Source organism: Sitodiplosis mosellana, unplaced genomic scaffold (assembly GCF_009176505.1).
Source record: "Sitodiplosis mosellana isolate CC-2019 unplaced genomic scaffold, AAFC_SMos_1.0 Smas_scaffold_6165, whole genome shotgun sequence".
Classification (NCBI taxonomy): Eukaryota; Metazoa; Arthropoda; class Insecta; order Diptera; family Cecidomyiidae; genus Sitodiplosis; species Sitodiplosis mosellana.
This window is the reverse complement of record NW_022601406.1, coordinates 3614342-3631787: the sequence shown is the minus strand read 5'-3', so window position 1 is coordinate 3631787 and position 17446 is coordinate 3614342. Positions and strand designations below refer to the sequence as shown.

Here is a 17446-nt window from a genome sequence, read left to right as displayed (position 1 = left end):
TTTCATTCGATTATTTTTAAACCCAGTTCAATTATATAATTTGTTGAATTTCGGAATTTTTATTTCAAAAAATTGTCATTGACTGGGCGAATCATCAAGAAAAATCAATGAAATTGGAGCACATCGTAGTTGAGAGTTGAGCACATAGATGGCATTGCGTCAGGGACCCGGTGACTTCTACAAACGTCAAACCGAAAAGATGTTAACTTAAGAAGGTTACATGTGAGTGAACACATTCACGCTTGTTATCATCGTTCAATTTTTAAAATTGTTCAAGAATCTTGGATTGGCATCATTCAAACGGTATTCAATTTCGTTCAAATTGAAGCGACTTCGAAATGGCGACCAGTTTACGACTCATCAATTTACTTCGACAAAACCGTACACTCTATTCGCACTCATCGAAACTGTTGACACGAAGTGTTCGGTTGCAGGAGACTCGCATATTTTCCGGTCAGTATAATAAATGCAGTGACAAAAGTTCCATTTATTTGAGTGTTTAGCAATCTTTGTTAGCATAGAGGCATTTTCCATTGCAATTATCCAGACATCAACCTTTAATTTCAATACAGTAACATAAAGTTTGGCCCTGAAATAACCGGTATTGAATCATTTGCAGGTCAACGAATTTTGGCGATTCAATCGGGTGTACGATGTTTTAGTTCGGCCAGCACGGAACAGGCATCCACACGGCATGTTGATAAGCATGAATTTAAAGCTGAAACACGAATGCTCTTGGACATTGTCGCACGGTCATTGTACTCAGAAAATGAGGTGTTTATTCGTGAATTAGTTTCAAATGCCAGTGATGCTCTGGAAAAATTCCGTTATACAATCCAAACGGCCGGTGATGATCAGAGCAAATATGAAAGCACTGACCGACCAATGGAAATTCATTTGGAAACCAACAAGCAAGCATCTACATTGACCATCAAAGATAATGGAATAGGTAGTTTTTCTTTTAGATCATTGGTGTTTTGATTCAAAATTTATAACTTTTGAATGAAATCGGGTTTGGTTTGACTAGAAACCCATTTGAAATTTACTATATATTGTCAATGACTTTGGAAAAAATAACGTAGGACAGTCCTAGTAGAATCAGTCACTAGCTAACCCGAATTGATTGAACTGAAAATATCCAGAGACTTCCAGATTCACTCATCAAAAGTCGGCTAAATATCTAAAATAATCGAAAAATTCGACCTAATCAATTTCAAATATCTTTTTCATTGTGAATTCAACGTATTTCTTCATTGCCAGGTATGACTCGAGAGGAATTGATAAGCCATCTGGGTACAATTGCCCGCAGTGGATCGAAACACTTCTTAGAAGAGATTCAAAAATCTGGCAACGCAAGTGAGAATGCTTCGAATATCATTGGTCAATTTGGTGTTGGTTTCTACTCTGCATTGTAAGTTTCGGTGATGCTCTTAATACAAAATATTTCGCAATTTTTCGTCGAATTTGCTGCGATTTTTTTTTTCGAATTCTTATCCTTTGCTTTAATGAGATCAAAATATTGAGCGAATTTTGTTGGATGAAATGCTCAAATTTAAAAGGGCATGGAAAGAGAAGCACGGAGAAAAAGGAGAAGAAATCTAAAAATTACGAATTCTTGTATTTCACAGTATGGTTGCTGAACGAGTGGAAGTGTTCACTCGGTCATCAAAGATCGGTTCACCGGGATTGAGATGGATATCCGATGGTACTGGTAGCTACGAAATCGAAGGGGTCGATAACGTTGATGTTGGCACCACAATTGTTTTGCACTTGAAAAGTGAATGCCGTGAATATGCTGACGATGAGAGAATCAAAGGTATAAATTCAGTGATACATGCCAGAATGCCCATTTGATGCAAATATCCAGAACGAAGATCGTTTTGATGAAATTATTTCCTTCTTTGAATTTAAATTTTCTTTTTAAATTTTTTTTTTCTTTGAATGTCAATTTCAGCCGTGATCAAAAAATACAGCAACTTTGTTGGTCACCCAGTTTATTTGAATAAGGAACAAGTGAATGAATTGCAACCGCTTTGGCTAATGGATCCAAAGGCAATAACAAAGGAGCAATATGATGAATTCTACCGCTTCGTTGCAAACACATACATGAAACCTCGTTTCACTCTTCACTACAAAGTGAGTGTCAAGCCATTATAATAGTAATTGGGTGTTAAAATTTGTGGTTCAAAATCAGTCATTTCGAGTGATGTGCTAAAATTTTGAATTTATTTATTAAACTTTACAATTCCAAATTAGCTCAAATGGCATTCGACCAATACAGAACCGAACATTTTTAGTCGAATACCAAAATTCTCCTATCTTTGGATGTTATCAAAATAAATTAATCGTATTCGTAATTCGTAGGCTGATGTACCATTGAGTATCCGGGCGCTGTTATATATTCCATCATCCAAACCAAACTTAATGGATTTGTCCCAACACACTGAAGCCGGTGTTGCATTGTACACGCGCAAAATTCTAATCCAATCGAAAGTCGACAAGCTCTTGCCAAAATGGCTTCGATTTGTCAAGGGAGTCGTTGATTCCGAGGACATTCCATTGAATTTGAGTCGTGAACTGTTACAAAACAGCGCATTAATCGCAAAATTGCGAAACGTATTAACATCACGTATACTGCGTCATTTGCAAGAATGTGCCAAAAAGGAGCCAACGGAATTCGATGAGTTCTACACGGAATATAATTTGTTCTTGAAAGAGGGAATCATCACAACGTACGAAGCAAAAGAAAAAGAGGAAATTGCCAAACTGCTTCGCTTCAATTCGAATCGTGTGGAAAATAAGACACAAAAAATTTCGCTCACAGAGTACGTTGCCCGAATGGAACCAGATCAAAAGGTGATTTACTATTTGGCCGCACCAAATCGTCAATTGGCCGAAAGTTCCCCATATTTTGAGGGATTGAAATCGAAAAATGTCGAAGTTCTTTTCTGCTATGAACCATACGATGAACTCGTTCTATCTCAATTGCAATCGTTTGCTGGCAAAGAAATTGTATCGGTTGAAAAGGAAATGCGAACGGATACCGATGCTACGGATCTAAGCGATTTAGGACCAGACAGTTTGCAGCGTTCACAAATCAATGAATTATCCGAATGGATTCAGAAACAATTGGAGGGAAAAGTAGCCAGTGTCAAAGCCACCACACGATTAGTGGAGCATCCATGTGTGGTAACTGTTGATAATATGGCCGGTGCACGGCATTTTATTCGCACACAAGGTCATCAAATTCCCGAAGAGAATCGCTATGCCATTCTGCAGCCACAGCTCGAAATCAATCCAAAGCATCCAATTATTAAGAAATTATTTCAATTGAAAGAATCAAATCCAGAGCTCAGCGCGCTACTCATCCAGCAATTGTTTGGAAATGCAATGGTCGGCGCACGACTAATCGATGATGCACAAAGTCTTATCAAATCGATCAATGATTTATTGACAAAAGCACTAGAAAAACATTAAATTTGTACGAATGTTTCTGGTTTTTGAATAGGGATGTTTGGAGAAAATAGATGGATATATGTATTTTTTGTTGTTGGACAAAACAACAAATTAAAAAATTATGTAAAACATGATTATTATATTAATGAATTTGATAAATAAAACTGTACTATGATGAAAGAATGAAAAACAAACATACGATTTTCGGTACAGGTAGAGGAAAGACGAGTGGCGGCTTATACATTTGGTTGTATGGTATTTGTAAGTCTTTTTACTAAGTAGTAATCATTTATTCATACATTCATCGAATCATGCGATGGTTTAAGCGTGCTTTGTTGTTGTGAAGGTTATCATTCTACTATAACAAATGTTGCTGTTGTTGTTGCTGCCGCTGCTTTTTTATCTATCGTCTTTAGCACACCGTATTTTGGTTTTTGTTTTCAATTGCATGTCACGAGAGTTTGCCAGTATCGGCGCTTGTATTAGATAACAGAACTCATCTGCTCTTGTTGGTTGTTGTGTATGTGCACGCGCTCGCGATCGCTGTAACTGTGAATGAACAGGAACACACAGGTAGATAAATCACATGCACAACACACATACACTCGTCGTTCAATTAACTTTTTTTTTTTTTGAAAATGTCGTTTGATTGTGGCGCTAGGCGAGCATTTCTCACTGGATTTTTTTCATTGATTTTGGCTTAATTTGTCTATTTCTTACTTTTCTTCTTTTTCTTTCTCTCTTTTTTTTCTTCATTTATTTCTTTTCTCTCTCACGCCCACCTTCTCTCTCACTCTCGTTCTTTTCCATCGTGCTAATTTTTTCGTTCATCTCACGTGAATGAAATTGGCTTGTGACCTAGAGAAACCTGGACGCAACAAAAGTTGACCTAATGAGAGAGAGAAAGAGAGAAAGAAAACGAGCTATTTTTACATGTATACCATATATAATTGAAACGTTCGATTTGGTCACATGTGCTTAGTCCAGACCATTGGCAAGTCATGCCACACTCAAAACTTTTTCAAACGAAAAATAAAACCGATTTCAACAGAAAATGTGTGCACCAATGCTCAATTACGTGAATGCAAGTCGGAACTAGTTGTGTTATCAAATTACAGCCGCAAAAATGCACGGAAAAATTAACAATCAATTGAATTGAAAGGAAAGAAAGGCAGAAATGAATAAAGCAAAAATAACAAGAGAGAAAATTTGTTGGAACAAATGTCTAAATAATAGACGTGAACTAAATCTAATTATCAGGTCAATGCCTATGTCATAACATTCGAATTAGTTGTCACCACCACAAATCGATTTAGATTTTCTTGAAAAACAAACGCGCTGCATGAAATATTCACAATATCCATTAAATTACATGTAAAGAGCAGCATTTTTAGTGGATATTCGTGCAGTTGGCTGTGATGACATTTTAATCACTTGCCCCATTTGTTCCGTTAAAGTGGCGCTTTTCAAAAACAAAAATTTCTCCTTCTTTCCATTGCACAGACATTACTAATTGAATGAAGAATTTCAAAATTCGTTTTGTGTGTTTATTTTGTTTCTTCTTTTTTTGTTTCATTCAACTGGTTCGCAACAAAGTTGAATGAAAAAATCATGCACAATATCATAAAATTATTTAGTTAAGGTCATAAAATGCGATTAACACGCCGAAACGTTTTTCGCATTCGACTAGTACCGATTTTTCCGATTTTGTATTCAGTCGATTGCATGTTGTTGGCATTGATTGGCTCTCAGTTTGGATTAGCTTTTGGAAATGATTTGAAAACGAGTAAAAACACGAAAATCGTTAATGGGGAAACGATTCTTTTGATAGAGACAACAGGTATTCTGACAATTTTGTTGTTTCATCTTCTTTGAAAAGTTCAATGTCTTGTCATTTTCCTTCTTCGATCGTCATGCAAATTGATTTTCGAAAAATTCGTTTTTTTCTCCATCCAAAAGAGACGAAAGGTAACAAAAAATCGTTGGCGAAACTTTTGCGTTGGTATGATGAATCACATGACAGTGTGTGTCTAAACGCCGATATATTACATGTTACGTGCGCGTATTCATAGGCCGCGCTCTCGGTGTGTAGAAAATGTTGTAAGTAACAGAGAGTCACATGAAAAAAATATCTGACTTCTGTCAGTAAATCTTTTTACTGAACTTCATAATTGTTCGCTCTCTCTCTCTCTCTCTCTCTCTCTCTCTCTCTCTCTCTCTCTCTCTTGCTTGTCTCCTTGTGTCACACATTGATTGTTGCCGAAATTATTGTGTCTTACTCAGCACAATTGTTTGTCGCACCGATCACGTCGTGTGACGTAAATTTGTATCGTATTGGAAAAATTTATGAATTCTTTAATACCCATGGAGCTAGATAAAAATTTATTCATTGACGATACGAACGAAAGGAACGATCCAAAGAAGAAGAAGAAGAAGTAAAAAAAATTGTATGATCCGAATGATATGAAATTGTTTCCTTGTTAGACGCAAGTAACATGTGAGCGGGTGATAAGTGAATTCCCCTTTTTTACACGCACACACTTCTCATCGAATACCAATGCATATGACCAACGATTTGTGACACAATACGGGTGAATGTATTGTGTCAACGCGCGCGATCCATCAAAATCGAACAATTCAATGAGACACAACAATTATTGAGTTGAAAGCACAACACAAGCGCAACCATTGAATTTACAGCGCTCGCGCATTGTATCGGTGTGTCGATGGCGCTGATGCGAGATTATAACAATACATACACACATGCACAACTATTGACTTGCCATATACACCATACATGCATAGAGTCACACACAGCGGCTCTCACGAACAATTTTCGGGAGAATATGGAAACAGTGCAGTGTATCAAAGCGGCTCGTTCATTGGTCATATTTTGCACGCACACAACAAACGCAACCAATGGCCGCGGCCGTTGCATGAATTTGTGACATAGCCGTGTGTCATATGACCGTTTTATATCTAGTGAGATCATATTGGACTGTGTTTCGCTGGGACATTTTAGTTTAGTGCTGTGCGTGCGTAAAGCTAGTTCTGTTTTCATCATCGAACACACCATATATACCAAATATTTAAAAAAAAAAACCGAAGAAAATTCCATACCAGTTCTCCAGAATTGTCACACATTACATTCTGTCGTTTTAAACACAATTAGCATAAAACCAAATCAATTTTTTTCTTTCTCGTCGAAAAAAAGCAATTAAATTTAAAACAAAATGTCATCAGCAAATATGGATATGTCGGATAAACCAATCTACGGTCCATTCTTTGGTGTAATGGGAGCCGCTTCAGCTATCATCTTCAGTGGTAAGTGTGATTCGTTCAGCACATCAGACCGAAAAAAAAAATTCATTAGACAAAATGAAGAGCGATGGAAAAACAGAAGCAAAAATCAATGTATTTGAAGTTCAGAGAAAGAGAGAGAGAGAGAGAGAGACAACGAACGAAATGAAAAAGAAAAAAAAAACTGTACAAAACAATATGCACTGAAATTTCAGTAGTTCGGAAACGGTCTCAATGTTTCAAAGAAATAAGTTGTTTGCAATGAACAGATTTTGTTTTAGTTTCGTTTGTAAAGCAATTCACGCGATATTGAAACGATAAATTATACCTATTTTTTTCTCTCTCGTTGGTCGATGGAATTGAAAATTCCAAATCTGTCACAAGTACACACGGATTGTGTAACATAAACATATGTATTTGTAGGAGAGAATTTTTTTTTGTGTGGTGAGCAAGAGCGAGAGAATAAGTCCCTTTGTTGGATATTGATTTTAGGCCAAGGACTACGGAGTCCTATATGTTGAGCTCCAACACATTTCCTTTTGCACCCCCGTTTCTCGAGCACGAGACAAGGAAAAAAACACACATACACACAATGAGTGAGTGTGTGTGTGAGAGAGAGAGAGAGAGAGACGGTGTTCCATCACATGAAATTGTCAATCTGGATACATAAATGTGTTGTTGAATTCGATACCATTCGAGCCCACTGTGATCTCGTTTTATTTTTCTAAATGCAAACTTCATTCTTCAAACTTCGGTTCTTGAATTTGACATTTCGCGACGAGACAAAAAAAAACGTACCCAACCAAGAAAAAAAAATCCATCGTGTATGAACACGAGCCAAGTTTGTTTCGCCACCAAACTTGTGACATTGCGCATATTGAACTAGCAAAAGGGAAAAATGAAGTATATCCGAATCATAAGATTTGCCATTTTTCTTCGATGACAATCTTCAAGACATTTCCAAAAGATTTTTTCATACCGGTCCAAAAGTCGGGCCAATAAAAATATGTCACGAGTTTTACACTTATACATGTATGCCATTGATTTTGATTTTTCTGTCACTCATTTCGTCGCTGTGACCGTTCGTGAAACGTCGGTCGCGCTCAACACAAATCCAAATTGATGAAGAAGAAGAGAAAAAAAACTACACACACCATCATACATTTTTGCTCACATATGAGTGAGTTCGTTCTCTTTCGACAAAATAATTTTTTTTTCTGTTCGCTTCTTCGGTGTGCAACAAACCAACATTTTCTCCTTTTCTTGCGCGCCATCACAATCATATGGATTTGGAATGATGGCCGTGTGTGTATGTGAGTGTATGTGTATTGCTGTCGTATTCGTGGCCATTTTCAATTAATGTATTGGTGTGTTCATTTTACTAGTAGCCTAGAGCTAGTTCAATGATAAGATATATTCGATTCTCTCTTACTCTCTCGCTCGCGCTATGTGTCTATGTGTATTTGTAGTGGTGCATTTGTGCTTTGCGTGTAAAATCGCTTTGCTGATTTAAGCAGATTCATCGATTTGTGTGGAGAGAGCATGTGACGCGTCATGTGTCATTCGCTTGTAAATGGAAGATTTTTTTTTCCGTTTCAACATCGCACACAAAATATTAAATTTTTCCGAAGAATCGACATCTTTTTTGGCAAACGTTGACACAATTTTGATCGTTGACAATTGCTAATACAGAATCGTATGAATTTTGTGATATTTCAACCGTTTTTTTTTTCGTTGTTCAACCGAAATGGTTCATTGGCATTGTTCAATAATTGAAAAAAAATAACACTTCCAAGATAATGAATATCAACTAGTTCTGGAAGATTCATAAGTCATGGGACACATCGAAAACATAATGCAGGTCATCTTACGTATCGCATTTTAGACGTTTCTACCGGATATTCGATATGAAAACTTGACATTTTCAGTCACTATCATCAAAATTCTGAATAAAAACTGGAATTCCCAGTTGAAACATAAGCGTTTCTATTAAAACAACCGAAAATTCATTGAAAAAATGAAAATTATAATAGAAAACATACATTTTGTGATTCAAAACACACACACACACACACACAAAAACGGTTTCGATGTCCAGTGAAAGAAACTCTGTCACATTGATGACGATAGTCATGAGCGGATGAATCAAGCGATTTTTTTATAGCTAGAATCGGGAAAAAACACACATTTATATTGAATACGTACTTCTTTGAATTCTAATGCGACTGATTGGAGCATTGAACTAATTTTTTTCGCTTTTGTCATATGAAAAATCCAACGAGTATCGAATGGCTATCATTTTTTTCCTCTCTTTCTCTCGTTGCCTTAGTGCGAAATGTTTACATGCTCTCATTCGTATGAAGAAGAAGAAGAAGAAGAAGAACGACAATGACGACGACGATTGCGATTTTTTTCTTCTCATACGTATACAAATACACGTGCAGATTAAGCACAAGTACTAGTATCGATCATTACCTGCTCGTATAGGAGATGAAATGTCACAAACTGTTCGTATTTCACTCAAGTGTCACAAGACAGATTTCTTCTTCTTCTTCTTCATCGTCGTCGTCGTCGTCGTCGTCATTTTTGTGTGTTTTCAAATTAGATGAGCAGATAATCTTCTCTTTCCAATTCGGTTAGCGAATGTAATTGACTGTAAATCGAGCAAATGGAGAGCACTTATGAGTGTATGCGTACGATCATAACATAAATCCAATCGAAATCCAATTAGAGCATGATTCAAATTGGAATGGATTATACATAGTGTTTCGACGTTTATCTAAATGATGACAAGTAAATGAATACACACACCGACGGCACACAGTAGTGCTTGATAAGCATGTTTGTTTCCATCGTAATGACAACCATATTCGTCAAAATAGAGTGAACAGGAAAAAAAAGAGAATTTCATTTATCAACAAGTGTATTTGGAGCTGTCTCACATGACTTCCATTGCGTCAAAGCCGTATAGATCTCCAAAACTTTTTTCTCCCTTTCCATAGAAATAATTTATGGTTTGTCGCATGCTTCGAATATCACTTCGATTTGAAATATGAATTTTCGAAAGAAAACAGCACATTGAGTCATAAAAATCAAAAGAAGACGAAAAAAAAACAACAGAGTCTAATAAATGAACTTGTGCTCTGGTCAATGAAATTATGTACTTGTGCGTTTCTCATAGGTGGGGCAACGTCACATGATCGCATTTTGATTTCAAGTGTTGATAGATGTTTCAGTCTCTCTGTCAACTTTGTATGCGGCAAGTGTAGAAAACCGATTGTAACTTGCAACGCACAACATCTTCTTGTTTCCTTTTATTACACACACACACACACACACACACACACGCATCGACTCCTTTTCTTCATTTCGATTTTTCTCTTCTCGCGGGTAGAGCGCATACACACAGTGTATGTGACAAGTCGTGCGAAACGAAACCAAAACATTGCAGTGTATGAGCAATGATTTGTGTCCGTTTCCATTGTCACAATTTTTTTGGGACACAAGTTTTTCGTTCTCTCTCTTGCGCTGCCGCTCTCGCTGCCTCTTTTGCGCTCTCGCTCTTTTCGAAGAATTCAACGTCATTTTTTATCGAATATGAGGTGCGTATCGTATCGATAATAATTAAATGAAATGAACGAGATTTAAATTGAGACTTTGTTGTATGAATTTGATCCGAATTTGTTTCGAAAATTTAGAATTGAAAAAGAAAAAAAAACACAACGAATTGAAAAATAATGGCTATCATTTTAGCTTGTCTTTCTTTTCTTGCTTTCTCTCTCTTGCTCTCTGTTAGTCTCCGCATATTTGTCGATGTCATTCACAAGCATATAACGTTGCCAATTTGCTGTCTGCGTGTATTGCAATACGAACGAAAAAAATTTATATTTCAAACTGCACACACATTCATTCTCGCATCTTGACGCTAAATTCTCTCTGTTTCGCATACAAGGCCATATCAAATGGTGTACAAGCACTTGCACGAAAGAGAGAAAGAGAGAGAGAGAGAGAGAGAGAGAGAGAGAGAAATCGCTGTAAAATTGAAATCGCTTAGACACACAAAAATGATTACACAGAAGAACAAAGAAAAGTTGTAAATCAAAAGAGATTAGATATCTTGCATCGAGGAAAAATTCGGCCGAAATTCGATTCAATTTGAATTGAGAACGAGAATGAAAAAAAGGGGGCGAGTTTTCTTTCTCTCAATTTTTCTCTTGTTTAAACATATGCGATCCACACAGAGTAACAACAAAACCAAACGCAAACATCTATCAACACCCAATTACACACAGCTCCCATGATTCACGCTCTCCAATGATAGAATGGATGTTCTAATGAATGTTCAGTTGAAAAACTATGATGTAAATCATTCAATATGAATGAGAGAAAATTGAAAAATTTAGAATAATGAGAGAGAGAGAGAGAGAGGAAAATCGGATGAAAATCAAAACGGAAATTTACGGTTTGTTAAACCAAGAAAAATCATTTGAAACGTTCCCATAGAATGATTTTGAAGACAGATAAGTAGCTACAAGGTGGCATAATAATTTACAAGCTCTAAGTGCGTATGTTTCCAATAATATTCAGATAATTTTGTCTGATTTCACCTGATATATGGCATTTGATTTGAACATGTGAGCCGGTTTAAAGGAGAGACAGAGAAAAAATAGTCCTCAAAATGGGCTTATTCTTTTATTGAAAACGTCCACTGTTATCACACACAAGAGTTTTTTTTTCATCTCTCTGTTGACGTTGGATAGACGTTATCACATTTTATTTGATTAAAACTGTAATGTTTTGGGTGTATTCCAACAACATTTTATGCTCTTTGAATGACAAAAAACAGCAACCATCACCGATAAAAAACCAACAATATCGAAGCGAGACATGAACTATGTAATTTTCAATATGCATTATAAAATTCTAACATGTTCAAATGCATTTTAAGTTTTGAAATTTCGCATCATGTTCAGTGTAATGACAAACATATGTGACGAAATTTGTGATTTGTGTCTAAAATGAAATCACTCCCTCCTTGAAGGCAAACTAAGGCAAATTGTGGGCCATTGTACAATTATGCAAAGCAACTATTTTCATTCCAAATTGTGAATATGAAGAATCGAAATTGGAATATTTCCGTCAAGTGCCGTATGAAGTACATGAGACGAATATCAATTGCGCAAAAACAGTACAAAACATCAGGTCACATGTTTGGTATACGCCTTAATGGAACTTTGGAATAAAAGACTTTGTCTTTCCTTGATTTTGTCTCATCGGCTGAAAGAAGAAGGCAGAAATGTCGAAGAATTTCGATGAAATGAAAAAAATTCCCAAGAAAATGCATATTGTCCAGATTGGCATGAATTGAATAGTGCATTTTAATGTCTTAGTCGTCCGAAGCATATGAAGCCATGCGATGAGAAACGCAGAACAGGTGACGAAGAATGCGAACGCTTTCCATCCGTCTTTCTCTCACAATGACGCGTGTATTCGAACGGCTTTTCTTCTGGCGTTAATTTTAAAATATTTCCTAGTCTATCTATATTTAGCCCTTGCTGAATTGTAGTACAAACAACACAACATACATTTTGCGTCTATTTTTCATTTTTCTTCTTCTCTTCATTGGTTTGATTTGTGAGTAAGAGTGTTCAGTTTGTGTTGTTGTGCGCGTAACAAGAAGAAAAAAAAGTCATGTGTACATCAAAATTGTGCACGGATTTTGTGAACAGCGCGTGATTCTCAACATAAACTGAAATATACCAACTGATGCACCATTTGTGCATTTGTGCCGCATGAACAAAAATTGCCCCGTTTCGATTAAATAAACAAATGTTTTATGTTATTCTTTGTTTTTTTTTTTCCTGTTGTTTTTCAGCTTTGGGAGCCGCATATGGAACAGCAAAATCAGGCACGGGTATTGCCGCCATGTCAGTGATGCGACCCGAATTAATCATGAAATCAATCATTCCCGTTGTCATGGCTGGTATTATTGCCATTTACGGTCTGGTCGTGGCTGTACTTATCGCCGGTCAACTGACCGATGCTAAGACTGGATATACACTATTCAAGTAAGTCAAGCCGCTGTCAATGCTGCCAATTTAAATAAACTCGAAGAAAAAAAAATTGATTTGCAAAAATACTAATGAAACTGTTTCTCCCTCCCTCCAACCCGTGTCTCACGTCTTCACGTGCATTTTACAGAGGTTTTATGCACTTAGGTTCCGGTTTAGCGGTCGGATTCTCAGGTTTGGCAGCCGGTTTTGCAATTGGCATCGTTGGTGATGCTGGTGTAAGAGGCACAGCACAACAGCCACGTTTGTTCGTCGGTATGATTTTGATTCTCATTTTCGCCGAAGTATTGGGTCTGTACGGACTTATTGTAGCCATCTACCTTTACATTAAATTGTAAATTGTCTGTATGTATTCGGCATCCGCGCGTTGCGAACAAAATCAATTTATTTTTTATCAGAGAGAGAAAAATAACAACAACAAACAACAACCACAACCACAGAAGTAAATTAACAAATGTCAAAATAATAAAAAAAAAAGATCATCTGCAACAGAAACCACAACTACAACTATAACAACAACAACAACAAAAAAAATGTATCAACAAGTGTCCATTTGATTCAGTTTTATTTTCAATATAAAAAAAAACAACACCACAAAATTCATTTTTTAAAGAAAAGCCTTTAATCAGAGACAGACACACATACACAAACAAAAAAACAAAAGAGAAGAAAACATTTGTTCACCGTTTAGTTTTTTTTTGTTTTGTCATCATTTTCACATACTATGTATTGCATTAAGCAACACACACAAACTCTTGTATTTTACGCCAACCGAAGTGAAACAAAATCATAAATTAAAAGCGAAAAGTTTGTTCTGGCTTATTTGAAGAAGAAGAAAAAAAAAATGTATAAATTTCAAATATGATTCCCCTGGGGATACACTGTACACAAATTGTGATTTTATTTTCTTTCGCATTTCAATTGCGTCCAATTTCTTTTATCTCGTTGCCCATCAACGACCAATTCACAGCTACACACGGCAGAAGAGAGGCAAACCGTCAAAACGATGGAAATTCTTCAAAGCTAGTTTAGATCATATACGGCTCGTTTAGGACTTTTAACGTCATCGATCACGTGTTTTCGCTCAAAATCTGTTCGTACCAAAACAAAACAAAAAAACGAAGCCGCCATGCCGTATAGCTGTGAATGTAATATAAAAAAAACCCAAAAGAAACACACGCAAACAATGAAAGAAAGTGACATCACAGTGGAATTTAAAAAAAAAAACAGCTGAGTAGATTTCTACAGATTTTCTTTCGTTTGTTAATTTTATTATATCATAATTATACTTTTAGCAAATACTGTTAGCGTATGAAAAATCATTACAAATACGAAAAATAAATAAATTTAAATTGAACAAGAGGAACCACTACCACAGTCTGGTTTTAATCCAACAAATGCTTTCAACGCATATATACATTGAATCAACGTCAACGCGATCGACGAACTTTCGAGACACTCACACACAGACACATACACATAAAAACAGTTCAAAATCATGCAGATGATGATGAAAAAGGAAAGAAAAAAAAATTGATTGAGAAGACCTAATATCTGTACATAATGAAGTAACTAGTTCCAAAAAAAACAACAACAACAAACAATGCAATTAGAATGAGAGACAGAGAGAAAATTAAGAGAGAACGCAAGCGCGCGTGCAAGAGAGAGAAAAAAAACAGAATTTTATTCCATTTAAAGGAATACTCGTCAGTCTTCGTCGGGAGATCCAAGAAAAAAAAAAAGAAAATACGTGAAGCATTTTGCTTTTGACGTGTTGAAAATTGTGTTTTAAGATAAATGTGTATAGTTAAAAAAAAACAAACAAATTAACAAATGAACAAGTGTGTTGAGTATGGGCAACGAAACATTTACAAGTATTTTTATTTGCACTTCGTTTTGTGTGTCCCATTTCGGTTTTTGTTTTTGCTCGATTTGTTTTGAATTTAAATGTTAAATTCCCAAATTCATGGTTGATTTCAATTGAAATTCAATTTTCCGAAGAAAAAAAAACAACTATTGATGGTAAAACCAAATCGATTGTTTCCCTCTTCAAACATTTCCAACATTTGATGTGTTCAACCATGTCATCTGTGCGAAAAAACCGATCAAAGTGCACGCACAATTTAAATTCATCTCGTTGGCCAAACGATTCACAACATTGCATACCGACACAAACACACTCTCGCATGAATCCAAACTCAAAAGACATGTGAAAATCAATAAGTCCATTCGATGCAACAACAACACGGAATCAAATTCAGGTCATCTGAATCAGGGGTGGGTGATGGGGTTCTAATAGGTGGCAAGAGCTGAACAATTGTGTCATGATGCTGGACATATTTGATTCCCTCTCGTCGCCATATATCGCACCACCGTCTCGAGGTCATTTGTGTCGAAGATTATTTTACTTGCAAGCGGTGTACTTAAATTCGACAACGATCTTTGCAGCCAAATCGCATCTCGCCTCTTCGGTAATGAACATGTGTTTTGGGTATTTCTTCTTCAATTTCATATCGAACCGATATTGACATAGTTTGTTTGAGCGACGCGCGCGCGGCAATCAAACACAATGTGTTCACTGCACAAAGAAAAATCCATTTTTTTCCGGTTTGATCCGTTCGAGGGACAACAAAATACACGATTTTAGCACAGACATACACACACACATCTATTCACACGTTTCATGGCTCAATGAACGAAAATCGATTATCAACATCTCTTCTCCTTGATTCACGTACACATAAACACACATTAATTTTTAAACGGTTTTCCATTCTATTTCTGTTCACTACCATACCTATTACTATATATATATTTAGCTATCAATGTATATTTTATCTATTTCATTTCTTCGTATCGACTGACTTCGTCAAGAGCAAACCGAAACAAGAGATAATAAACAAACTAAAAATTTAGCAATTCAGTTCCATCGTTCGAAATGTGTTGCTATTTAGGGTATGCCAGTTGTAATTGAGAAGAAACGAGACAAGACAAATACACACACTTATAACACACAATCTTCAATCGATCATATCATAGAATTGCATAGTTATTAGTTATGCAATGCTGTGCTATCTGCGATTAGAAATGAAACAAACAAACAAACCACATATTATGTATTTAAAAATATATATGTATGTATTAATGCATTAATGAAGAATATATCACGATGATTTAGAACGAATCAACGATTTTTTTTTTGTCGTTTTGTTTTGGTCTTGAAAACAATTGCCTATAACATTCGGTGTTTTCAATGCGCGTGGGGGTTTTTATGTTTGTTCTTCTGTTGATTATTTTTTGATCACACCTGTACACACACCAACTTAGAGAACGAAATAAAAATTTAAAAACAAAACCCTTCCCTCTCTTCCTATATCAAGAAGAAGCAGTATAGCAAAAACAGCCATCACCAAACATATATTAATATATTTCACATAAATTTTCCTCCCCGCCTCTCACCCCATAAATTTAATATTTGTTTGTTTTCAACAATGAAACCACTAACTTCGCGGAAAATGTTCAAAAATCAAATGATTTAGCGAGAGAGAGAAAAAAAACCACCACATACCCACAAAATACATTACACACAAAAACATTGAGTCGTTAAGATTTAAGAATTGTCAGGGGATGTACGATGAACCAATTAATATTATTGAAATTAGTTGATATTTTTAGTTGAATAAATAGGAAGAAAAAACAACAACATCAACAACTAAGCGGAGAAATTAAAAAAAAAAAAAAAAAAAAACAAACATGAAATGTGTATGAACATATATTACGATTTATAAAAACACAACAAAATTTATTCTAACCGAAGGAAAAAATTAATTGTACATTCCAATATTATCGTACATATATTTTAATATTGTTCGAACCAATTGTTTGTTCTCTATTTTTTTTTTGCATTTCATTTAACTTGTTTGTTTTTGCCTGAATTTTTATTTTGCTTGCAATTACTCTCTGACTCTTTCTTTACATTTATATAGATTTTGTTGCCGTTTGGCCTTTGTTTTTCTTACATTTTTCTGGTTTTTGTTTTTCGATCAAACGAACCAAACCAAAAATGTTTTTAATTTATTATTATTATATGGTTTTTGCACACAATAACCCCGAAATTCCGAAGTTTGACATGAAACTGGTGTAAAATATTTACAGCCTAAAACCAACTAGCAGTTTAAACATAGAGTTCAAAAACAGCATAAAAATAAAAATTAAAAACATTTCAAGAAGATGGCGAAATAAAAACAATAGATCCTAACAAACATTTTAAACAACAAAATGGAGAGGAACAACCAAATCTATAACAATAAATATATAAATGTTCAGAAGGAAAAATATAATAATTTTGGGTCAATTTCAAGTGTGAAACATCGTCGTGAATTAATTTGCAATATGCTTACTACAGCGTTAGCATTTTGCAAACATTCATAGTACACAGTGCTTGAAATCAACCATAACCGAAAAAAAAACACACACACACACATACATTAACTGATGAGTAAGGCAAACAAATTTACCGTAATGAAAATATTATATGAAAAACAACTAAACTAAATATCAATAATATTAGTTAAGCGAGAGACAGACACAGACATTAAAAACACACATAAAAATTAAAA

The 17446-nt window shown here is 35.4% G+C and overlaps 2 protein-coding genes across 2 annotated transcripts; both read left to right on the top strand.

The window, feature by feature from the left end:
• Positions 1–107: 107 nt before the first annotated feature.
• LOC129574922 (heat shock protein 75 kDa, mitochondrial) lies at positions 108–3650 on the top strand. The gene is made up of 6 exons (XM_055457584.1): positions 108–453; positions 620–949; positions 1261–1411; positions 1629–1816; positions 1955–2136; positions 2365–3650. Exons 1-6 carry the CDS (start codon positions 339–341, stop codon positions 3475–3477), a joined length of 2079 nt encoding a protein of 692 aa, XP_055313559.1. The 5' UTR covers positions 108–338; the 3' UTR covers positions 3478–3650.
• A 2770-nt stretch (positions 3651–6420) lies between these two features.
• On the top strand, positions 6421–15933 carry LOC129574812 (V-type proton ATPase 16 kDa proteolipid subunit c). Its single transcript, XM_055457293.1, has 3 exons — positions 6421–6780; positions 12632–12824; positions 12958–15933. Exons 1-3 carry the CDS (start codon positions 6690–6692, stop codon positions 13163–13165), a joined length of 492 nt encoding a protein of 163 aa, XP_055313268.1. The 5' UTR covers positions 6421–6689; the 3' UTR covers positions 13166–15933.
• Positions 15934–17446: the final 1513 nt, after the last annotated feature.

Bases quoted from the DNA above. Each gene is read 5' to 3' on its own strand.
- LOC129574922 (XM_055457584.1), top strand. From the start codon at position 339: ATGGCGACCAGTTTACGACTCATCAATTTACTTCGACAAAACCGTACA. The intron at 1,412-1,628 runs GTAAGTTTCGGT...TGTATTTCACAG, and splicing joins GTTGGTTTCTACTCTGCATT to TATGGTTGCTGAACGAGTGG. The intron at 2,137-2,364 runs GTGAGTGTCAAG...CGTAATTCGTAG, and splicing joins GTTTCACTCTTCACTACAAA to GCTGATGTACCATTGAGTAT.
- LOC129574812 (XM_055457293.1), top strand. From the start codon at position 6,690: ATGTCATCAGCAAATATGGATATGTCGGATAAACCAATCTACGGTCCA. The intron at 6,781-12,631 runs GTAAGTGTGATT...GTTGTTTTTCAG, and splicing joins TTCAGCTATCATCTTCAGTG to CTTTGGGAGCCGCATATGGA. The intron at 12,825-12,957 runs GTAAGTCAAGCC...TGCATTTTACAG, and splicing joins ACTGGATATACACTATTCAA to AGGTTTTATGCACTTAGGTT.